General features: G+C 44.2%; 1 protein-coding gene across 1 annotated transcript in view; it reads left to right on the forward strand.

Annotated features, from left to right (window-relative positions):
* LOC115776627 (5-hydroxytryptamine receptor 3A-like) overlaps positions 1-25,262 on the forward strand; it is an 83,019-nt gene that overhangs the window by 52,070 nt on the left and 5,687 nt on the right. The window contains exons 5-7 of the mRNA XM_030724353.1: positions 9,101-9,145; positions 9,288-9,397; positions 12,438-12,607. Coding sequence (XP_030580213.1) covers positions 9,101-9,145; positions 9,288-9,397; positions 12,438-12,607 — 325 coding nt within the window. The remainder of the gene's footprint in view (positions 1-9,100; positions 9,146-9,287; positions 9,398-12,437; positions 12,608-25,262) is intronic.

Below are 25,262 nucleotides of genomic sequence, written 5' to 3' on the forward strand. Positions count from 1 at the left end.
GTAGTTCAGGACTAGATGCTGGCTCGGGATCGAGTACTAGTCGCGAAGCAGGATCTGCGATATGCTCCTCTTGATGAAGGGGTCGGCTTTCCTCCAAACTGTCATCCTGTTCACTGTCAGAGTTCTCCGCTTCTATAGCAATATCTCTTATTTGTTCTGGTTGACAACAAGGTCCCTCCGATCGACGTGTCTGACTTGGGGTGGGCCTGTTTTGTGATTCACTCCAACCTTGTTGTTCCGGATGCTGACTCCCGATTTGTGCATGTCTGGGCACGCGAAACCAATAGAGAGGCGCATCATCTTCAGAGTCACTTGCCTCGGGACTTAATATCTGTGTGGGAGTTTTTGATCTTTCTGCCGGGTTCCTGTTTCTCTTTTGTTTTCGTGAGGCTTCGTGAGGGTCTTGGGCTATCTCTACTGGTAGGTCATTCACTTGTAATAGCAGGTTTCTATGCAGAGTACGAATAGGACGATTTCCGGTTTCTGGGCTTACTTTGTAGACCGGGTTCTCTCCAACTTGCTCTCTCACAATGTAGACCATCTGCTCCCAATAGGGCCTTAGTTTGCCAGGTCCTCCTCTTTCACTGAGATTACGTACCAGTACTCTGTCTCCAGGCTGCAAGGTTACTCCTTTACATTTCTTGTCATAGTTTGTTTTTCCCCTGAAACTTGACTGTTGACTGTTTGCGCATGCTATTCTGTAGGCTTCTGTCATTTTCCCTGCCCACTTCTTGGCATATCCCTGTGCCGTCTCATCTCCATCTTCTGCCATAAGGCCAAAAAGGAGATCCACTGGGAGGCGGGGGTGTCTGCCATACAACAGGTAATATGGGGAAAAGCCTGTGGCCTCGTGCCTTGTGCAATTATAGGCGTGGATGATATGGGGGAGGTGGTCTTTCCAGTTATGCTTTTCTTTCTCCCCTAGTGTGCGGAGCATCTGTAACAATGTCCGGTTTAGTCTTTCTGTAGGGTTGCATTGTGGGTGGTAGGGAGACGTCCGGGAGTGACCTACACCTGCCAGCTGTCTGAGAGCTTTGAAAAGTTCATTTTCGAATTCCCTGCCTTGATCGTGGTGGAGTTTGGCGGGATATCCAAATTTGGGAATGAAGTCGTTGAAGAGCCGATCTGCTGCTGTTTTAGCTGCTTTGTTCTTGGTGGGGTAGGCTTGTGCGAACCGGGTGAAGTGGTCAACCACCACTAAAATGTACTCAAACCCACCTTTGGAAGCTTCTAAGTGTAGGAAATCTATGCACACAAGCTCCAGGGGTGAATTGGATGTTATGCTACCCATTGGGGCCCTCTCATGTGTTGCTGGCTTTTTCTGTTTAATGCATGGACACTTTCTGGTGACGTACTCTTCTACCTCTTTCTTCATAAAAAGGCCAATAAAACCGCTCTCTGGCTAGACCGAGGACTTTTTCCACTCCAACATGGCCCATGTTATTATGAAGGTGGGTCAGAGCTGTCTGCCGATAAGTAGCTGGTAGGACAAGTTGTTTGCGTGTTGTTGTCTTCCTGTACAGGAGGCCATTATCTATGTGCAATCTGCTCCACTCTCTCAAAAGTCTCTTAGTGTTTGTATCAAGTTTACCTTTGTTGTCCTCATTTGGTGTAATATTGTCTTCCTTCATCTTCAGGACTTTTCCAATGACAGGATCTTGGCGCTGTCCCTGAACCAATTCATCATGGCTGATTGTGTGAAGGGACCCTCTGAGAGGCTGGTTAGATGAGGCTAGGTTGAGGGCTGCTACCCAAGGCACATCCCCCTGCTTAGCTCTCCTGCTCCCTTCCCATACTGCTCCAACCGCTTCCTCTGGAAGCTCCTCAGAACACTGCTCCATGAAGGTATTGATGTCAAGGGGGCAGCGAGAAAGCACATCCGCATCAGTGTTGGCTTTCCCTGATCGATACTTTATGTCGAAGTGGTAATCTGCTAACTGCCCCACCCAACGGTGTCCCACTGCATTTAGTTTTGCTGTGCTTAGGACATACGTTAGGGGATTATTGTCCGTGAAAATGGTGAAATGAGGGGCATAGAAAAGATAGTCCTTAAACCTCCTCACAAACTGCCCACTTGAGGGCTAAAAACTCGAGTTTGCCGCTGTGCAAGTGGTAGTTTTGTTCGGCGGGTGTCAATGTGCGGGACCCGTATCCAATTACTCTCATCTTGTCATCCTGCTTTTGATAAAGGACTGCTCCCAGGCCTTTTTGAGATGCATCCGTGTGGAGTATGAAGGGACGGGTGAAGTCCGGGTATGCTAACACTGGTGGTTGGGTCAGCATGTCGATCAGCTGCTCAAGTATCTTTTGGTGTTCTTCGTTCCATTGTACTGGAGCTCGAGATGATTGTTGAGGGTACTTCACTCTGCCTCTGGTCGGTTTAGTCTGAGCTATGTCAGATTGGATTTGGAGTAGGTCGTACAGGGGCTTGGCAATGCGTGAAAAGTCCTGTACATATGCCCGATAGTAGCTCAGGAACCCCAAAAGCTGTCGCACACCCCCAACTGTTTGTGGTCTTTTGTGTTTGAGCGCCTGCACTGCCTCAATGTCTTTGGGATCCACCTTTACGCCATCTGCAGACACCAAGCGCCCAACATATCGGACCTCACTGCGGAACAACTCGCACTTCTCAGGCTTTAGTTTTATTCCATGATGCTGTAAAGCCTGCAACACTTTGCGCAGCACTTGGACATGTTCATCAAATGACTTGGAGAAGCATAACACATCGTCCAGGTAGGGGATGCAGCATTCATCCCTGAGTGTGTCGAGCATCTCCTCCATGCTCCGTTGGAAAGCTGCTGGTGCATTTGACAGCCCGAAGGGTATTCGTACCCATTCGTAAAGGCCCCATGGTGTGGTGAAGGCGGTCAGGTACCTGGACCCTTCTGCTATGAAACCCTGATGGTAGGCTTTACCCTGATCCAGGATTGAGAACCAGCTGTAGCCCCCAAGTGAGTCCGTGAGATCCTGGATTCGAGGGAGCGGATGACGATCTGGCACTGTTTTGTTGTTAAGAAGGCGATAGTCAATACACAACCGTAGAGTTCCATCCTTCTTTCTCACACAGATCACAGGGGCTGCGTAAGGTGACTGTGACTTTACAATCCATCCTTTGATTAGCAGTTCTTGGATATACTCCTTGACTTCGCGGTAAAGGGGCTTCGGGATGGAAGCATAGGCCCTTTGGACTGGCGTGTCGTCTTTGAGTCGGATGTCCATTTGCAATGACGGGATACGGCCTATGTCGCTGCTGTCACGGGAAAACGCCTCACACTCTTCCCTCAGCACCTTCTCCACTGCCTGTTGTTGGTCTGGACTCAGGTGACTAAGACTGACTGGTGGTAACCAGGACTCAGCAGGGGAGACCTTAGGAGAGGTAGATTGGGCCGCCTCCACGGATGTTACTGTGGCTGGCATGGTTTGGGGCAACTCTACAGGGTCTTGTTCTATTACTTTAGCGACATGCTGGATCGTGCCTAGTGTGGTTCTTTTTGGTAAAATTACTTCATGCTTTGAGTGGTTGGAGATGGGGATCTTAACAAGGGGTTTTTGGTTGTTATTAATCTCTAGGAGTCCTTCTCCAACACTCAAATGTCTTAAAGCGACATTCTCTTCTGCAGGTTCATAAAGCACAAGGGGGTCAGCGGTGTCAAAGTTCTGGGGCACCCTACACCAAACCTGCACTGCTTTACCTGCTGGAATGGTTACATTGTCCTTACCAACTCTTACTGTGACTGGGTCACAGTCACCATTTTGTGGCACTTGAATAAAACTAACCATGGCCACAACTTGTTCTTCATCCAACCCAAAAGCTCGGCGTAGGAGACTCAGTAAAATGGTATTAGCATCTTCATCTGATTCCTGTTGTTGGATGATTGCCCCTAAAACATTAGCTCCTACTAGTGGCTGGGGGAGGGTCAGACTACTTACTAGGAAGGGGGCCTGCACAGTTAGATTTGGATCCTCGTGACCAGAAAGAGTGACTGTGAGTTCAACCCACCCCTCATAAGGAACGGCTTGGCCATTGACTGCATACACTTCTAGTCCATCATCTAGAAGCTCTTGTAGTGGTCTAACTGGATAGCTGGGAATGTGTGTCTTCGCCCACTGTCTGTCTACTATGCTCACTTGGGAACCCGAGTCAAATAACGCCGAAACTGGATAACCATTAATCAAACATTTCAGGAGACTCTTCTTCCCGACCAAGGGAACTTTACAGCCCGCAGTAGTTCGATAGGGGGGTGCATAGGATTTGTTCCTCTTGCGTTTGGTTTGCTCTCCAGTCCATTTACGGGGTTGCTTGGCAGACATTACTGGCTGGGACTGGGGTCTGGTACCGGTCTCTGACTGTCCCTCAACAGAGACCGATTCCAGTTTCCCTGAAACTTGGTGCGCTTTAAGCATCCAACTGCTCTATGGCCTAGTTCTCCACACACAAAGCAGTGACTACAGTCCTGCAACTTCTGTTCAGTGCACTTTGGACAAAGGGCTCCCCTCTTAGTGGAAGCTGTAGGCCGATTGGTTGAACGCTGATGGTGGCTACTGGGTTGTGGTGGAGGAGAATATGGATGGGTATGAGGAGAGCCTTGGACGGGCGCTGATGGGGAAAAGTGGTGGGGGTTCACAGCTTTCAGTTCCATTAGACTGGCTACCATGTTGGTCAGAGTCTCTACTTGGGCAGTGAGTTGTTTGATTGTCTGAGAGGTTTGGTGTTCCTTGGTTTCCTTTTCCTCAGTTTCAGCTGCTACACTTTGAGCATGTATTGTCTTTTGACGGGGTGTTTGGCCTAATCTCCGCTGGCGTTCATTCTCATCACTTATTATTTTAGTGACTTCGCTAAGGATCTCTTCATCTGTGACATTTCTATTCAGGGTGAGGGGTCTCAGTCTCTGTCTCATGTCAGCATACTTAACCCCCAGGCCTTGGTAGATTGTGTGCAGGAACACTTCCTGAATGGTTTTCGGGTCATAGGAAATGTCTACGCTGCCCTGCCTTGACTGGAAGGTTAGCTTTTGTTTGAGCCCAATCATCCGATACAAAAACTGCTGGGGTGATTCTTGTTCACTTTGCCTAGCACACATTAACTCCTGAAACATCTCAGTTGTTGCCTTTTCTCCCAGGTGGGACCTGAGGAAGCCTTGGAGTTCAGGGAGGGACAGTTCATCTTTGAGCATGAGCATGTCCCTGAAGGTGCCAGGTTTGACGATTCTAAGTACTCCCCTCACAATTTCTGTTTCGGTAACCCCTTCTTTTAGTCCCTCATTGATTTGCTTTGTGAGACTGTTATAGCTGATTTCCGAACTATTGTCTCCTATTTGTCCTCCAAATACTTTGAATTCTCTACGTGGGAGGTAGGAAAGGTCTCTTATGATGACTGGTCTCTCTAGGCTGAGGTGTGAGCGACTGAGGGAGTCAGAGTGGCTTTGATCACCGGCCATTACAGCTGGTCGGGGAACCGCTGCTTCGTACTGCTTCAATCTCTCCTCCAGATCCTCATACACTTTCCTCAGGTCCTCTATCGACTGTGTCTCTGTACTTGCGTTTGTACGGAGGTCCGTTTGATTTTCAGGGGAGGCTGGTGTTTCTGGTGGCAAATCTGATGGATGAGGGCTAGGCATGTTTGGCGGTGCAGCTCCAGAGGGATTATCTACTGTTCTGACTTGAATGGCTTGGCTGATTAAGTCATTTAATGACAGCAGATGGCGCATGCCTTCGTCCTCAAGTCCTAGGAGAGTCTCTGACTGGATGTAGGAGGTGAGATAGTTCATGCAGCCCTCAATATCATCCTGGTTGAAAGGTGCTGTGTCTTGAATGTCTGCAGCTATGTTCCTTGCTAGCTCAAAAAGTTTAGTGTCTGAGAGCAGGAACAAGCGCCTCCTAATGCTCCATGTCAGTTCCTTCCGTGCAGTTGACATGTGTGTTTTCTCTGGTTTAGCTCTGTGGCAAATAGAGTGTGTTGTCTTTCCGTTGCAGCCGTGCAGCTCCCTGATGAGGCAAAGATCCTTCTCACCTTGATCTTCCTCCGTGGACACTCACTGGCTTGCGTGGCCGTAGCAACACCTAGGTCGTGGTTATCTTGTGGTTCTGTTATCACTGGATCCCCCCTAAGACTCAAAGGGAGGGATCCCGGACGAGCCCCCACAGTTTGTTGCAGGTCCCAGCTGACACAGGGACTCCGGTAACAAAAAGAGTGTCTGTAAAGCAATTGTAGAGTGGAAGTAAGAAGCACACCAACACTCATGTCTTTCTCCAGACCGCGTATATTAATAATTTTGTTTCAACTCATTTACAATACATTTCAATGCTTTAAATGTCCAGTACAAACCATCTAGATAGATAAAAATCAAAATGGAGTGGCATCCTGCTCTCATTCATTTCTTATTACACAGAACTAGATGCAATTACAACTTTTCCACCTCCAGGTGACTCTTAGGAATGCTGGTAAACAATGTATATATACTGTAGTTTCAATGTACTATAGGTTCCTATTTCAATAGTGCAAAACTCAGTGCATCACCTGTGCTTTCGCCTAAGCATGTTAAGCTCATTTATAATTGGACTTAGCTCTTTGAAATTTTACTTAACTATAAACTCTCTTGGTTGTAACATACTTCCCTAATACATAAAGTTAACACTGACAGTCTGGCATTAACACAACAACACTAATAATCTGGAACTATGCATCATTCTATGCTTATAAAACTCATCAAGCCACATCAGGAGTTATACAAAGGAGATTGGGAGACATGTACATATGAATGAGGTGATCAATATGATAATGTCGACCCCTTTAACCACATTTTAAGCGTGAATTCAATGTCGAGAGGAAAATGCTCATTATCGCGAGAAAGACGATCATTAACGCGAGACTAGCAAAGCGAGCGGCGCGGCTCAGCTCTACCGCCGTTACCGATCGCGGCTCAGCTCTACCGCCGTTACCGATCACGGCTCAGCGATCCTCAATAAAACAGTCATCGCAAGTCACGGCGATCATCCTACGCAGTGACTAAGCAATCCGAGCTTGATGAACAGCTTAAGGCTTTAACTCACAGTTGTTCAACTGGATACCGACCTGTAAAGCAATTGTAGAGTGGAAGTAAGAAGCACACCAACACTCATGTCTTTCTCCAGACCGCGTATAAGCGTGAGCAGGAAGTTGCACCAGCTTATGCAGCCGGGACTGAGAGGTGCGCATAGGTTCCGCTCCTCCACAATATCATTTAAACAGGACTACTTATACAAAGTAAACGATTATAAGCTCAATACTCATGTAGGCTATAAGGTAACACTTATAAAGTGGCATTTAAAATTGCAACCTTTAAACACTATTGTGGTTACATCATTTAGATGGGCCACATACAACATAACTTGTGAAGCAAGGCTAGCACACTCGCTTATAACAACAACAGAGCTGCTTATACACTAACAGTAATAGCTATTATCAAATATGGCTAAAACTATGTGGAACAAAAACAACAAGCACGATGCTCACAAGGTGAACTTACTAGTCCCATGAACACACACAGGCCAGCTTTAGTCCGATTTTGTCCAAAGTCCAATAACTTGTGTGCAGCTGCTCCATCCATCTGACTACGCTCTCCGCTGCTACAGCAGGGGGAGAGCGGCTGTGAGCTATTAACTGATAGCTGTATGCCTATTGGTCACTGAGTGAATCGTGCTCCCTCCATGCTGCTAATGCGTGGTCTGCAGGATGGGCTTTTTAACACTGTGTCTTTGGGACACTTGATTTTATGAACTCTGAACAAGTCACTTATACAACATTGATACAATAAAATGCTTTCTTGAAATGCAGCTTCAAGTATTTTTTGTGTCTTGCGTTTAAGTTTAGAATGACTTGGTCATTGTCATGGTATAGTAGCTTTGTGGGTATTTTCTTGTCAGTAAGTTTTGGAGTGTATGAACTAAGCTACTGCTTTGTAATATAAGTTTAAAAAAATAAATGTTTTATGTGGAGCCATTTGGTCAAACTTGATAAACAGTTCAAATTACATGTTTTCAGTTCTTCTAACTAATCCTTTTAAATCCAAATCATGCAAGAAGTTAAGTCAACAAACTGCATGTTAGATCAACTAATTTATTTAAGAGGAGTTAACTTGGAAATTTACACATTCAAAACTTAACGCAGTCAAAACAACAAGTTTATGTGACAAAGTCAAGTTGAGTCAACAAATTCTTTTTTACAGTGTAGGAACTGACATAATTATTATCCCAGTAAGGTAATTTATTTGTGGTGCCACAACCATTTTTATTGTGTTTACTTGACCCCATAAATGTCATTTAGTTTACTTCAATTATCCAAGTTAACTTGGATTTTTCCTAATATTTTCATAGTTTCTCTTACATCTGGGCCCAACTCTATCCCTAAGTATTTCATTCCTTTTGGCAGCCATTTAAAATTGAATGCAGCCAGTTGGTTGTGTGTACAGTTTTGTGATACTGACATGGCTTTGGGCCAGTTAATACAATAACCAGAAATTTTAGAATATTCTTTGATGCTTTGTAATAAAGCTGGCAGTGAAGTAGCCAGGTCCTGACACAGTACCAAAATATCATCTGCATAGAGAACAGTGTTTATATTTTTAAGTTTAGGCTTCAAACCTTCCTTTTCCTCACAGCTAGGGCTGCATCAGTTGACCTCGATCCTTCCTTTAATTATTCTGCAATGGGATCAGGCTGCTAGGGGACTTCCCTTGATGCAATGACTGTTTCTTCTCCGCTCCCATCTTTTCTCTCTCCATGTGTTTATTCACTGTTTAATGACATTAAGTTTTGTCTTCTCTCTTCCATAGTCTGTGTTTGGTCATGCTTTCCTTTTCTCTTCTTTTTTCTGCTAGCTTTGCCTGGGTTTTGAATCTGAATTTGTGTCTTTAACCTGTAAATATGAGAGTTCCTCCATCAGCTCTGTTTTGATGGAGGTCTTGAGCTTTTACTTCCCATTGTTGCCAAGTGCTGCTCAGTGTCTTAATTTTGGGGATTGTAGGGTGTTTGCCTTACAGTACAGTACCTTCATTCTGAACTGTAGTTGAGCTTGACTTGTATCTACCTGAATAAACACTGTGTTAAAATTCTTTATTTACAGAGAGAAATGGACCAGACCTTCGTTTCTTACCTTTGGATTTATATGGTGAGTTTCCTCTTGTATGCACATAATTTTTTTAACTGTATTGTTAAAATTCAAACTAATCATGATTACATTGTTTCATCCTTTCTCTCTGTATTTGTCTCTGCTTCTATCCCTTCCTTCCTTTTTGCATCCCTTTATGCAGGGTTGGAAGAATGAGCTCATTCACTGGGATCCAGATGAATTCTGTAGTATTGACTATATAACAATTCCTACACAATATATGTGGATGCCAGATATAGTTATTGAAGAGATGTAAGTAACATATATGCACATACAGTACATTCAAAAATCACATATCTTCACTTTCTGTGTGTGTGTGTGTGTGTGTGTGTGTGTGTGTGTGTGTGTGTGTGTGTGTGTGTGTGTGTGTGTGTGTGTCTGTGTGTGTGTGTGTGTGTGTGTCTGTGTGTGTGTGTGTGTGTGTGTGTGTGGACAGTACCATATAGGGAATTGCACCCCGGGAAATATTACTCTAATGAACCTTAATTATATTATCAATTGATCACAAAAGCACACAGACTCATTACTGAAAAGAAAGCAGCATAACAAACTGATTTTAACATTTTAATAAACCAGAAAATCAAAAATGAGACTGCAGCAGAAACAAAAAAAGTTAAAACAGAAGCAGAAACAGCATTTACTTAAAATATTACTGTATTATACAAAATATTTCTAGAAGAGGAGATCTCCGATCAGTGATAAAACAGCAAGCCCAAAGTGACAATTCAGCTCACAGTGGGTTACTTGGGGAGGCTGGGTGGACAGCAGATGGTCCAACTTATTCAGACGTTTCACTGTCAATCTGTGGGTGGTACGCACTCCTCCAAAAAGACTTCATACCTAGTAATTCCCGAGCTTCTTACCTTTCCTGATATGAAGAATGTGCCCTGGTCTTTCAGGTTCTCTTTTGGTATTGATGACCTGAACATCCATAAGCAGTAAATGGCAGAAAAGTGCCTTTAGTATGGGTGCTGGATTAATCAGCTGGCATTCAGCACAGGACAGGATGTGCACCAGCAGCTTTTGACATTAAGGGAGAACAAAACTAGAGCAAAGTGAGAGGGAAACTGAACAGAGATGGGCCGAGAGAGAGGAACAAAACAGACACAGGAACAAAACAGACACAGGAACAAAACAGACACAGGAACAAAACAGACACAGGAACATGAACAAAGGGAACCTGAATAACATACAAATAACTAAATAAACAGAACACCCAAACAACAACCTGAGAAACTAAACCATAAGATGAACTAAGAAACACAACTTGAAAAGTAAAACAAAACTACACAAAAGTGTAGTAAACACACTGGGCCACAGGTCCAGAACCACGACACCTGGGGTATTTAAGCGTAGAATGGGAGGCAGAACCTTCAGCTTTCAGGCTCCTCTGCTGTGGAACCAGCTCCCAGTTTGGTTCCTTTGGGTTCTCCCCTTCAAAATGTCAAAAGTCATTTGATTCAAGTGAGCAGAATTGAGCTCTGAGCTTCATTAGACACAAGAGTGAATCTGCTGCACTGCTCACAAAAAAGATGTGTTTACATGCATGATAGCTTCTCTGTAAGTGCGACCTGTGTATGATGTCTTCTCAGCTCTTTAAATAATTGATCAGCATTGCATCAAAGCTAGCTAGCTACACTTTCAGGCTCGTTACAGGCATTTCTTACCTTTAAATCTAACCTCTCTTCTTCCTCTCTTTTCCTTTTTCTTACATCTTTGTCCTTTGAGTGAACTTCTCTGTCTTTCTTTTCTCTCCCTGTGAATACAGCAGCTCTTCTTTTAGCTAGCAGACACTGTGTGACAAACTGCACACACTTTTTCTGTTTGCTGATATTTTTTGAGCATTTAGAAATGTTGCCTTTAAAATTACCTGCCACACGTTACTCCCTTTCTGTTTGCTCTTCTTCAGCAGTGCTAGCTAAGCTGTTTATGTCCCACGAGCACAGCTTATGGATTTGGTTCAGCCCTCGTGTTAGTCCTGATTATAGCGCTATAAATGATACATAAATTATATGGTTTTACCTCTTTAACCTGTTTGTATGCAATAAGCCCCGGTGATGGAGGACACTCCAGTATGATTGTCTCTTATGTGTTATTGTTCTGCTTTTTAAGCTCAGACCATTTGATTGACAGTGCAGCGACTGGAAATAAAGACTTCTCTCAGATGTGTTGAACCTAAAGTAACGAGTCTGTTTTTGAAAATGTAAGAAGCAGAAACTACAGATACTTGTGTAAAAATGTAGGGAGTAAAAATAAAAAGTCACAGTAAGAAAATATTTGTACTTCGTTACTTTTGGTTACAGTTCAGTAACATTCACAGATGTGTTACCTCCACATGAATCCTTCATTACTCTGAGGACTCTGACCCATAATCCTTTGCCATTATTAGTCAGCGCAGTGACATTGTTACTATAACTGATTCTAAAGTATAGTTTCACTAACTCATAATTCAAGACACTCTGGAGTAGCAGATGTGGTGTGGCAGTTTTTTGACTTGAATCTTAATCTTCACATTTTGACTTTTTTCTCAAAATTTTGACTTTATTCTCAGAATGCATAATTTAATTTTTTCTCAATGTGGCCCTAATACTCCTTCCTAAATACCTTTGCCTGCAAAATGAAATTATATGCTCATGATGATGTTTTTTTTTTCTTGTGTGATTAAAATCTAATTCTATAATTCTATACATATCCCTCAAAATCCAGCAAACAAAATCATGCTATTCTTTTAAGAGTTTTGTTATATTCCATATGGTTAGTCATGGGGTTGTAATGAGCCAGTCAGGAAACCATAACCCACTGCCATACAGATTAAAAACAATCCAAATGTTTTCAGGCTTCAGAAAATCTATGCAGAGCAGTTATCACAGTGACCAAATTTACTGTAAAATAAAGGTCATCATAGTTGCAACAGGATATTTGTCTTGATGTGCACTAAAAAAATGAAATGACCAAAAAATTATTTAATACCTATTTTTAAAGAAATTCAGGTCAAGAATCTTTTAAAAAATATGGAGATAATGCAACAAAGTTCATTATGATTCAGTGCACCACAGCAATAATAAAATAACACAATACAGTCAAAAACTGTTTGCTTTGTCTACTGCAACACATGCCACATGAACACACTAAATACACTAGCTTTATCTGTGGTATTGCTGCACCCATAGAAGTAGCAGGTTTTATTTAGTAAAGATGAAACATGACTGCAAAAATAGTAAATAGTAAGTAATGCCATAATGTAAGTTATTTGCCATAGTTTGATAATCAGTTTTCATTTGCTCTCATACAGGACAGAGAAAGACAAAGCTGCAGCAAGTCCTTACCTCTTCATTCATTCAGACGGCGGGGTTTATTATAAGAATGAGCAGGTGGTGGTAAGCACCTGCAGGATGCACGTTTACAAATTCCCTTTCGACATCCAGAGCTGCAACCTCACCTTCAAGTCTGTCCTACATGATGGTGAGCCCATAACAGCTTCTGTTTACATGTGCTTGTTATGCTCTCAAAAGCAGACACCTCAATATTAGATACCTCAGTATATGCTGCCTGTGTCATGGTCCTGGGTTTGAACCAGTGTTTTGTGTTTTTCAACTTTTTGAGTTTTGGTGTTTAAGGATTTTCATGAAGATTTTTCCTGCTTTTTCTAGTTAAGTTAGTATCTGTCTCTGTATTCTGTATGGATGTCTTTGTATTGGTCTCTCTGTCTGCCACTTCCTGTTTTATTTTGATAGCGTCTTTGCTTCTAGTGCTTTGGGTTTAGTTTTGCCTCCTATGTGTTCTGCCCAGCTGTTCCCCATTATTTCATACCTGTGTGTGTGTGTGTGTGTGTGTGTGTGTGTTCCTTTTGTCCCCATCACTTTGTTTATGCCTCCCTGTTCGCAGCCTTCCCAAAAGGGAAAGGAAATAAAAAGTAACATACAAATTTTCTTTTGGACCACCTTTAGCTTTGACAGCATGCATTCGTTGTGGCATCATTTCAGTGAACTTATGTAAAACCACAAACTTTATTTCCATCCAAATTTGAATTCATTTACACCAAGATCTTATTGTGATGATGCCAGAGTCAGACTACTGTGTAAACAAAGCAGCGTGCCTTGTGGCTTGTTGTGGTTTGGCACTATATAAATAAAATTGATATCAAGTCTGTTTTGGGTTTGAACCCATAAATTCAGGTTCAAGATCTGAGGTGGAAATGCAAAGAACAGAAGACAGGTAATCATCACTGAGAGGATCAGTATCTGGATTTGTTATACAGATCCAAAGAGAACCAAGATCTTCAGTGCTGGCAAGAAAGTTGCTCTTCAGTTGGCTTAAAAGAAACTGCAACTTTCTTATGAAAGTCTTCACCAGGCAGTGCATCTCTTCTGCAAATAACATGGTTAATTTTTATCACTGTTACCTGGTGTATAATACAATGCAAAAATAGCCATTTCAGAGAGAATGGCAACAGTAAGCCATCCTCTGTTTTTAAGTTCAATAACGGCTGTTTTCCTGGCTGAAACTGGTCAACCAGCATGATGTATACATATTTACTTATTTCCTAATTTTCCATTGACCTGATATGGGCCTGTCAAGGACAACCAAAGGGCCTGATGTGGCCTGCTGGCCTTACAGTGCCCAGATCTAGAGTAAAGTCTTTTCCGGCACATTCCAAAGATCTCATGCTCCCTGAACCATTACTTCAATTCAATTTTATTTATATAGCACCAAATCACAACAAACAGTTGCCTCAAGGTGCTTTGTAAAGACCATACAATAATTATAGAGAACTCTTTTTCACAATTTGAGCCCAATTAATCTTGGCATTATCATTTTGGAACATGTCTGTATCATGAGGAAAGAAAAATTATTCCTGTGCCCAAGAAAGCCCCCATAAGCAGCCTCAATGACTACAGACCGGTGGCACTGACCTCTGTGGTCATGAAATGCTTTGAGAGGCTTATCCTTCACCACCTCAAATCCTGCCTCCCCCAGAGCTTTGACCAGTATCAGTTTGCTTATAGGGCAAACAGGTCAACAGCTGATGCCATCACCACTGTCATACATGCTGCTGCTAGTCACACAGAGAAAAATGGGAATTACATCAGGATGGTTTTTGTTGATTTTAGCTTGGCATTCAACACCATTCTGCTGAGCAGTGACGTGCGGTGAGGGTCGTGACTGGTGAGGCACTGACGTCATCACATCAGATTTACAAACATATAGCTTATTCACCATTTGATTGGCAACAGTTGTTTTGTTTAACATTAACATAGTCTGAAGCAAACCTTTTAGCTCCGGTGTTGGTCTTCCTTTAATTATTATCTTCTGCTTCGATTGAAAGTCCAGTTTAGAAAATTCTTTCAGTTGAGTTATGTAATCTTCCATGTTGAACATAAGGCCAAGCAACAGGAAAAACTAACTGGCCTTGCTAACTGTTTATGGTAGCTTGCCGCCGAGGAGTCGTAGAGTCCCTGGGATCACCAGCGCCCCCTACCATGAGGCACGAGAACTGCGTGCCTCACCTAGTGTCTCTTCGCAGCAGTTTCATGATCGCTAAACACAAGAATGCATTACACACACATACAGTTGTTAATGAAAAAAACAAAAAAAAAAAACTGTGCATTATATACACCAGCTAAAATATGGAAATTTAGTTCATATAGTAAAAGTGTTAGAACATTTTAATAGCCACATGCAAAGGGAAAGTAATCCGGTCTCACTGCATAGCATGCCAGCACAGTTAGTAGTCATTGGCAATGACTATACTGAGCCGCACCACGGATTGCGCAATCCGTGGTGCGGCTCGCCGGGCTGGTGCCTCACCGTTCGTCTCTTAGTATTTGACCGGCAAATGCGAAAATTCAGCGATTTTGAAAAAACTAATCTAAAAATGGTGTAGTTAAATCGAAAAGAACTTTAAAATACAAATCACTGAATGAATATAACCATTTAATTTATTTTTTAATTTTATATTTCCACGATGACAGGTGAGGCCGTGCCTCACCTGCCTCCCCTGACTGCACGTCACTGCTGCTGAGCATTCTTGTCAAGAAGCTGACCAACTTGGGGTTCCCTCCCCTCATCTGTGACTGCATCTACAGCTTTTTGACAGATTGTCCACAGACAGTGAGAGTGGGGACCTCCAGATCCTCCACCCGAACGCTCAGCACCGGCTCACCCCAGGGCTGTGTGTTAAGCCCCTTCCTCTACACTCTATACACACATGACTGTGTCCCCATCACCAGTCAAATATCATAATTAAATTTGCAGATGATATAACGGTGGTGGGTCTCATCTCTAATGGCAATGAGACAGAGTACAGGGAAGAGGTTCAGAGGCTGGTAGCCTGGTGTTCAGCAAACAATCTTGTGCTGAACACCAGATTGTTCAGCAAGGAAATGGTGATGGACTGGAGGAAGAAGACTGTGGGTCATGCCCCACTGCAGATAGATGGTGTCTGCATGGAGAGAGTCCCCTATTTCAAGTTTCTTGGGGTGCATGTGGCTGACAACCTAACTTGGTCTACCAACACATCAGCAGTGGTTGCCAAGGCTCAGCAGAGGCTACACTTCTTAAGACTATTAAAAAAATGCCACCTGGAGGTAAACCTGCTGCGGACTTTCTATCGCTCCACAATAGAAAGTGTGCTGGGGTACTGCATCACAGTGTGGTATGCTGGCTGTACTGTTAATTCAATAACCACATCACTGATGTTAGAGTACGCACTTTAATGGTTGCCATAAACAAAACCAACAACCCAGCACCCCCTGCGCACTCCGAACTCCCTCCTCCGACACATGCGCAGTAGGATAATACAACTTAACAATCTCCCCTCTTTCTTTAAAGAATGTAGAACAAACTAAAACAACATTTTAACTTTACTTATTTGAACTTAATCTTTAAATTGCCACTCCCCCTCACTAAGGGCTCTCAGCAGTCCAAGCGCAGATGCTCCCACTTTTGTTAAGCAGTTAGCAAGCTGCTCTTTGGTAGATGCCCATATGATTTTCTGAATTGTCCCTGAGTCCATAAGTTCTTTGATGCCGCTGATCTCAAGTCGAAGTCTCTTTTCAGTTACAGATTTTGTAGACTTTACAGCATCAAGAAGGGAATGGTTGTCTGTTACACAGATAATGGGCAGGACATTGTGTGTGCCATCACCAACCATGAGCTCTGCATAGAGTGTAGCTAGAGAGACAGCACTATCAATTCCATCTGCAAGTGCTAAAGTCTCTCCAGCTAAAGTGCTTTGTACCACTCTCTTGATCCATTTTGACTGCCAGCATATAGGTGAAAATTTTCCATCTTCTCCCATCAGCATGATGAAATGTCCACCTTGTGTCCCTCCATCCGAGACGTTTCCCATTGAGGAATCACTGAACACCACTAACTTGTGGTTTTTCTTGTCTCCCAGGTATTGGAACTTCAGGGTAACTTCTTCGGATTTAAGTTTTCTGACCAGTTTGTTTGCACAGTGCAATGTCTGGATTGGAGCATGTTTTGTATTTGACGCCAAGATGGATATGTCACACATGATGTCAGGTCTGCTCTGTCTTGCTGCCCACAGAATCTGTCCAATCTTGGATTTTAACATATCCATCTCTGTGTTTGTTAAAGGAGCCTCCCGCTGTGGTGCTCTGGTGGGATCTATAAGAACGGGCTGTAGGTTCTTTATGTATGCACGCTGTTGTACTTTTATTTCATTCTGCAGAGAATGAACCTCCATCCCAATGTAGTTGAAGCTGTTATGTTCTTCTCGTCCAACTTGAAAAGCAGCTTTCAGTTTGGGGATAACAGCTGAAGATAACATGTCTGAACCACCCCATACAAAGTCATCCACATGGCATGCAAGGACTCCTGTCACCTTACAGAAGTCATCTTGCCAGTAGAAGACAGCTGGATCGACTTTTGACACAGTGCCTCCCAGTTTCTGCATGGTTTCTCTCACCTTGTTGTACCAGAACAAGGAAGCATCTGCCAAGCCATACACACATTTATTTAGCTTCCATACAAATCCTTCACTTTCTACCTGTTGAGGTGGACGGATATACACATGCCGGGTTAAATCTTTACCTTGCAAGAAGGCTGCTTTGATGTCCATGGAGTTCATTTTCCATTTATTTTGACATATGACGGCTATGACCATCTTCAGGGATTCAGAGGAACAAGTGGGTGAATCTTTAGGAAGTTCTTGAGTGTTTATTTCTTCAAAGCCTCTTGCAACCAGTCTAGCTTTGGGTACAATGCCCACTTGTGTTTTCTTGAGTGTGCACACCCATCTCGTTGATATGCATTTCTGACCTTCATCTTTTTCCTCTGTAAATACATTGTTTGTTTTCCAGTTGTCAAGTTCAGTTTGTTTGGCATGTGAGAAAATATCCTCGTTCACCACTAATATTTCATCTCTGTTGCTGTCGGTGTTTGACTTGACATTTTCAACTATTTCAAGGTTGTTTATTTGTCCCATATCAACTGATCCTGTGGATCCAGCTTTTTCCTCTGGCTCACTGTATTCCAAATTGTACCAGTTTCTGTGTTTCCCACTGGCCTTTCCTGCCCGGCTGGTTATTCTTCCAGAATATTTTTGTCCTGTTTCTTTGTCTGTATATTTAACTACTTGTCCAGCTTTCAGTTTCAGTCCTTCACTTACGGTTGTTGAGTGTGCCAGTGGGAGATCACCCTCTCCAGGTTGTACTGATTCACAGGAGGATTCGTTGTTTTCTGTAGTGCGATGTGGTTCATCCCTTGTTGATGTCACCTCCTCATGTTCACTTTCAAAATCAAGTCCTGCTGCTGGTGTTTCAAAAATTTTTTCTTCCGTTTTGATCAGATTTTCCTTCTTAGTTTCTTCCTGTTTTTCTTGTGTTGCATTCACTTTTCTTAGCTTAGACTGGTGTACTCTGACATATGTTCGACCATGCCTGACAAATATTACTACGCCATCTTGGCCAATAACCACGCCTGGACCTTTCCACTCCGTGGTCCGCAGCTGTTTTCGAAGGGCTCTTCATATCCTCTCAGAACATTCAGCCTAAGCAAAAGCCTTTCTCATGCAATGCAGTGTTGCAGTCTGATGACCCATCCATGTATTGACATTAGTTTCCAATGCTGGATGTCTATCAGTTAGGACTGAAGGTAGGTTTGGGTTTTGTCCAAAGACAAGTTGATAGGGGCTGTAGCCGTGTACATTGTGCATGCAGTTTTTTGCCATCAAAGCCCAGTCCAGAGCCATTTTCCAGTCACATTTGTTGTCTCTCTTTACCTTAAGTAATATTTCAGTGAGGATCTGATTGTGTCTTTCCAGGAGGCCGTTGCTCCATGGACTGTATCCTGCTGTGGTTTTAACCTCAGTGTTAAAATGTTCGGCCATGTTTCTTATTTCTTCATTGTTAAATTCAACTCCATTGTCACTGAATAGTCTGCGTGGTGGACCACGAATGCTTATCCAGCAGTGAATAAAGTGATTCACTATCTCTTTGGGTCTTTTCGTGGTGATAATACTTCCTGCACTGAACCTTGTAAAATGATCAATGGCATGTAGATACCACAGTCCTGGCTCAAGCTCATGCAGGTCCACAGCTACGGTTTCATTATATGTTGCAGCCATGGGTAAACCCAATGCAGGTTTGTGTTTTAGTTTACTGTATCGAATGCATATTTCACAGTTTTCTACAATTTCCTTCAGGATTGTAATGCTTTCCTCATCAATGTTGCCTGAGCAGGACAAGTTTTTGCAATCTGTCAACTGAGGAATGTCCAAATTGTTTATGCAGCTTTAGCAGTACTGCTTTTTTTCCTTTGTTGTCATGTTTTCTGTCACGATGAGAATTTCATCTTCATCATTTGATGTCGCCTTTTTTTTCAATCTGACTTTCATTGTTGTTCATTTCTTTTCTTAAGCTTACATAATAATGTCCAGAAGATGTCAGTTCAAGTTTTACAGGTTGGTCAAACATTGTTGCCCTGTCTTGAGCAATGTCCAAAACAGCACTTGCTCTCTTCAATGATGTTTTGCTCAAAAGCATCGGTATATCTGCTGGAACCACTTCTGTCTCTATTTTGCATCTAGTTTCTCCAGTTTTTGCCAGAATAGTCACTTTTCTTATGGATTGCACAATTTTTCCATCCCCAAACCGGAAGGGTTTTGTACTCTTTTCATCTTTAATTTTTAATAATTCTCTCTGGGGTAGTCCACTTACATAATCTGCAAGCCATTTTTCACCACACACAGTTCTTGTACAGGCAGTGTCAATCACAGCAGATCCTAAAGGTTCTACCATGAAAATGTGTGCATCAGAGAAGGATTCGTTTGAAAACAGAGTAATGTTACATTCTTCCACATCATCTTTTGATCCCTCAACGTTTGTTAGTTTTACATGTTCTTTTTTGTTGGGGCAGTCCTTTGCCCAGTGATAAGTGCTTTGGCATATTGCACATTTAGTTCTTCTCCCATATTTGTCAAGTGGATTAGTTCCTGCAGCTATTCTTGGGCTTTGCTCTGAGTTTGAACTCCGTTCACGTTTGCCTGTGTATTTGGTGAAGAAGGCGGTGTTGCCTTCTTCTAGCCCTAACCGCCCTGCGGTTTCTAGGAGCTTGAATGCTAACACTGCATCTGGCAGTTTCATTTTGAACTTACGTAACTTGTTGTATCGTCATTCAAATTCGATAATTTAATGCATCATGGATGTGTCGCCCTGTCTGTTGATCCGATCAAACTCCGTGTAAGCCTCGTACTGTCTATCCTTTTCTTCTTTTAAAAACACTGAGTCCAGCTTGGTCAAAAGAACAGTCATTCCCGTATCGGCGTTGAGGTCTTGCTCCGCGATTTCCAGCGCGCTTTCCCTCATTCTTCCTGATAGCGACAGGGTAACCGCTAGAGCCTGCTTCTTTTTGTCCAAGCCTGTAACGAGTCTCCAGATTTCAATCTCATTTTTCCAACTTGTGAAGACGTCTTCTCATCGAACGATGGAGGAACTTTGTAATTCCCAGCAGCGGCCATCCTCTGCTACCAATGTTAATTCAATAACCACATCACTGACGTTAGAGTACGCACTTTAATGGTTGCTATAAACAAAACCAACAACCCAGCACCCCCTGCGCACTCCGAACTCCCTCCTCCGACACATGCGCAGTAGGATAATACAACTTAACAGTACTGCAAGGGACAGAAAGGCCCTGCAGAGCGTTGTTAAAATGGCTGAGAAAATAATTGGCTGTCCCCTGCCCTCTTTAGATGACTTGGCAAACTCCCGAGGGTTAAACAGGGCTAGGAAGATCCTGGGCGATCCATCCCACCCCAGTCAAGCTCTCTTCAACCTCCTGGCCTCTGGCAGAAGATACAGGGCTCTGAAGAGCCGGACAAATCAGTTCAGAGACACTTTCTTTCCCTGGGCTATTACACTTCTAAATAACGCTCTAAATATTAGAAGGTGTAAATAAGTGCAAGTGTGGAGTGGGGGGAAACAGAGTTGTGTAATTTAAAGGGTGGGTTGTGGGGCAGGGTATTCATATGTATGTATGTACCTAGTTATTAGGCCCGAGCCGACGAAGTCTCGGCGAGGAGCCTATTGGATTCACTATGCCACATACCCCAAAATGCGCTAAAATCCCCACGGTCGCATGGGACGCGGTCGCAAGTGACCCCTGACCTCATAGGGACGTGGGTCAGGTCGAGACGTTTCCGAAAAGGTATGCTTCGGGGTGACTGGGAAAACGCCTAATTGTTTTTGCTCGAATTCTCCATTATTCTTTATTAGGCCCGAGCCGACGAAGTCTCGGCGAGGAGCCTATTGGATTCACTATGCCACATACCCCAAAATGCGCAAAAATCCCCACGGTCGCATGGGACGCGGTCGCCAGTGACCCCTGACCTCATAGGGACGTGGGTCAGGTCGAGACGTTTCCAAAAAGGTATTCTTCGGGGTGACTGGGAAAGCACCTAATTGGATTGGCTCGAATTCTTCATTATTATTTTTATTTATTAGGCTCGAGCCGACGAAGTCTCGGCGAGGAGCCTATTGGATTCACTATGCCACATACCCCAAAATGCGCTAAATTCCCCACGGTCGCCTGGGACGCGGTCACCAGTGACCCCTGACCTCATAGGGACGTGGGTCAGGACGAGATGTTTCCGAAAAGGTATGCTTCAGGGTGACTGGGAAAACGCCTAATTGTTTTTGCTCGAATTCTCCATTATTCTTTATTTTTAGGCCCGAGCCGACGAAGTCTCGGCGAGGAGCCTATTGGATTCACTATGCCACATACCCCAAAATGCGCTAAAATCCCCACGGTCGCCTGGGACACGGTCGCAAGTGACCCCTGACCTCATAGGGACGTGGGTCAGGTCGAGACGTTTCCGAAAAGGTATGCTTCGGGGTGACTGGGAAAACGCCTAATTGTTTTTGCTCGAATTCTCCATTATTCTTTATTAGGCCCAAGCCGACGAAGTCTCGGCGAGGAGCCTATTGGATTCACTATGCCACATACCCCAAAATGCGCAAAAATCCCCACGGTCGCATGGGACGCGGTCGCCAGTGACCCCTGACCTCATAGGGACGTGGGTCAGGACGAGACGTTTCCAAAAAGGTATGCTTCGGGGTGACTGGGAAAGCACCTAATTGGATTGGCTCGAATTCTTCATTATTATTTTTATTTATTAGGCTCGAGCCGACGAAGTCTCGGCGAGGAGCCTATTGGATTCACTATGCCACATACCCCAAAATGCGATAAAATCCCCACGGTCGCATGGGACACGGTCGCAAGTGACCCCTGACCTCATAGGGACGTGGGTCAGGTCGAGACGTTTCCGAAAAGGTATGCTTCGGGGTGACTGGGAAAACGCCTAATTGTTTTTGCTCGAATTCTCCATTATTCTTTATTAGGCCCGAGCCGACGAAGTCTCGGCGAGGAGCCTATTGGATTCACTATGCCACATACCCCAAAATGCGCAAAAATCCCCACGGTCGCATGGGACGCGGTCGCCAGTGACCCCTGACCTCATAGGGACGTGGGTCAGGTCGAGACGTTTCCGAAAAGGTATGCTTCGGGGTGACTGGGAAAGCACCTAATTGGATTCGCTCGAATTCTTCATTATTATTTTTATTTATTAGGCTCGAGCCGACGAAGTCTCGGCGAGGAGCCTATTGGATTCACTATGCCACATACCCCAAAATGCGCTAAATTCCCCACGGTCGCCTGGGACGCGGTCGCCAGTAACCCCTGACTTCATAGGGACGTGGGTCAGGACGAGACGTTTCCAAAAAGGTATGCTTCAGGGTGACTGGGAAAACGCCTAATTGTTTTTGCTCGAATTCTCCATTATTCTTTATTTTTAGGCCCGAGCCGACGAAGTCTCGGCGAGGAGCCTATTGGATTCACTATGCCACATACCCCAAAATGCGTTAAAATCCCCACGGTCGCATGGGACGCGGTCGCCAGTGACCCCTGACGTCATAGGGACGTGGGTCAGGACGACACGTTTCCGAAAAGGTATGCGTCGGGGTGACTGCGAATACGCCTAATTGTTTTTGCTCGAATTCTCCATTATTCTTTATTATTATTAGGCCCGAGCCGACGAAGTCTCGGCGAGGAGCCTATTGGATTCACTATGCCACATACCCCAAAATGCGTTAAAATCCCCACGGTCGCATGGGACGCGGTCGCCAGTGACCCCTGACCTCATAGGGACGTGCCCGATCTGCCCCCAAATGGAATCATTTATGAACACACCTACACTGAATCCATAAGTGCAGAAACCACGTCGATTGATGCCATAGCGCCCCCTACAGAACAAAATGAAAATTTGTATGGGGGTCCACAAAATTAGTTTCTCTGGTATGCATGAAAATTTTTTTACACAATCTTCAGATCCTCCTGGTCAGAAAAGGCAATGAGACCTATGCCCAATTTTGCACGCCACACGCGCCACCACACCGCAAATGTGCGTTGCGTTTATATGGGGAGCCAACAATTTACTTTCTCAGACATGCATGCAATTCGAGACAAACATTCTGTACCCCAGCACGATCAAAAAAGTCAATGAGACCCATGTCCACATTCCCACAGGAAATCCGCTAGCTTGGCTTGAAACTCTGTTTTTGCCAATTTTGCACTGTTGGACACCTCATATTTACTCGAACTTCTCCTAGGGCATTTGACGCGCTAACACCAAAATGGCTCTGCATCATCTAGAGACATAGGGCATCCAAAGTTATCGAAGGCTTCGTATTCAATTCAACGGGCTTGTCACATGATGCCCCTGAATTTGGCGTTCGTTTGACCAAAAATTCCCGTCCTCTTTCCTGCCATCAATCGCACGTGCTTTGCCCGATCTGCCCCAAAATGGAATCATTTATGAACACACCTACACTGAATCCATAAGTGGAGAGACAATGGCGATTGCTGCAATAGCGCCCCCTACAGAAGAAACTGCAATTTTGTATGGAGGTCCACCGCATTAGTTTCTTTGAAATGCATGAAATTTTTTTTACATGTTCTTCAGATACTCCTGATCAGAAAAGTCAACCAGACCTATGCCCTATTTTGCATGCTGCAGCCGTGACCACCACCCCAATGTCAAGATGACGTCACTATGGAGAAACCACAACCTTGTCACACGTATTGCGCAATCAGTCACGCACTCTTTCTGCACTTTGCTTGCAATTTCCTTTCCCTTATGTACTGGACAAGACTTAATTTAGATTTGTGGATTCAGAGCAACAAGTGCACTAGTGCCCCCTACAGATGGAACAAAAGCATTAGATGGTGGGAATCACATTTAGGTTTTCTGAAATGCATGAAAAAAGGTAGAAAACTTCGCAACAGTCAAATAGATAGATTCAACAGTGTTATCATGTCCATCCTTGCCAAGATTTTCATCTTTTGCCAGTGGGGATTACATTTGGCAGAACAGGTGGCTCTCTGACAGCTTGCAGGGGGATCTCAGGTGGCTCGCAGGTGGGTTGCAGGCTGTTTGCAGGGCAGGTTGTTCGCAGGGAAGGCAGGTCGCAGGTTGCAGGAGCAGCGGCTCTCAGGCGGCATGCAGTGGGGTTTGCGGGGCTCGCAGGTGGCTGGCTGGAGATTTGCGGAGCTCGTAGGTGGCTCGCTGGGGGTTCGCGGGGGCTCACTTGCGGCTCGCGCTGGGTTTGGCGGTCGCGCAGGCAGCGAGGGCCGTAAAACGCCGCTTGCGGCTTTAATTATTCTTATTCTTTCTCTCTCTTTGAACCCAAATTTGACCCCCTGGACATGCACGAAAAGTCACCAATTTTTGCATAGAGGTCAGGTCGCCAAAAACGAACTCTAAAATGCGGTTCCACACTGCCCCCTGGAAATTTCATTTTTCGGGCCCCTATGGGAGAAGCCAAATTCAAGTTTGCCCTAGAGCCATGACATTCTCGTCACACATAGATCATGGCAGGACAAACAAATAATCCTCTTGAGGCACCCCTGTACGACCCACAGGAAGTCCCCTAGCTTGCCTTGAAATTTGGCTTTTGCCAAGTCAGCAATTTCGCTCACCTTGTATTTGAATCTAAAGCTCCTAGGGCATTTGACCCACTAATCCCAAAATGGCTCAACATCATCTAGAGACATAGGGCATACACAGTTATCGAAGGCTTCCTATTCTATTCAATGCTCTTGTCACACTAGACCAAGTGTATTTTTCACGCTGCATCCGTGACCGCCACCCCAATGTCAAGATCACGTCGCTATGGAGAAACCACAACCTTGTCACACGTATTGCGCAATCATTCACGCACTCTTTCAGTACTTTGCCTGCCATTTTTTTTCTCGTATGTACTGCACAAGACTTAAGGTAGATTCATGGATTCAGAGCAACAACTGCACTAGTGCCCCCTACAGATGGAACAAAAGCATTAGATGGTGAGAATCACATTTAGGTTCTCTGAAATGCATGAAAAAGGGTCGAAAACTTCGCGACAGTCAAATAGATAGATTCAACGGTGTTATCATGTCCATCCTTGCCAAGATTTTCATCTTTTGCCAATGGGGCTTACATGTGGCAGAACAGGTGGCTCTCTGACAGCTTGCAGGGGGATCGCAGGTGGGTTAAAGGCTGTTTTCAGGGCAGGTTGTTCGCAGGAAGGCAGGTCGCAGGAGATTTGCGGAGCTC

The sequence above is a fragment of the Archocentrus centrarchus genome, unplaced genomic scaffold, assembly GCF_007364275.1.
Source record: "Archocentrus centrarchus isolate MPI-CPG fArcCen1 unplaced genomic scaffold, fArcCen1 scaffold_35_ctg1, whole genome shotgun sequence".
Lineage (NCBI taxonomy): Eukaryota > Metazoa > Chordata > Actinopteri > Cichliformes > Cichlidae > Archocentrus > Archocentrus centrarchus.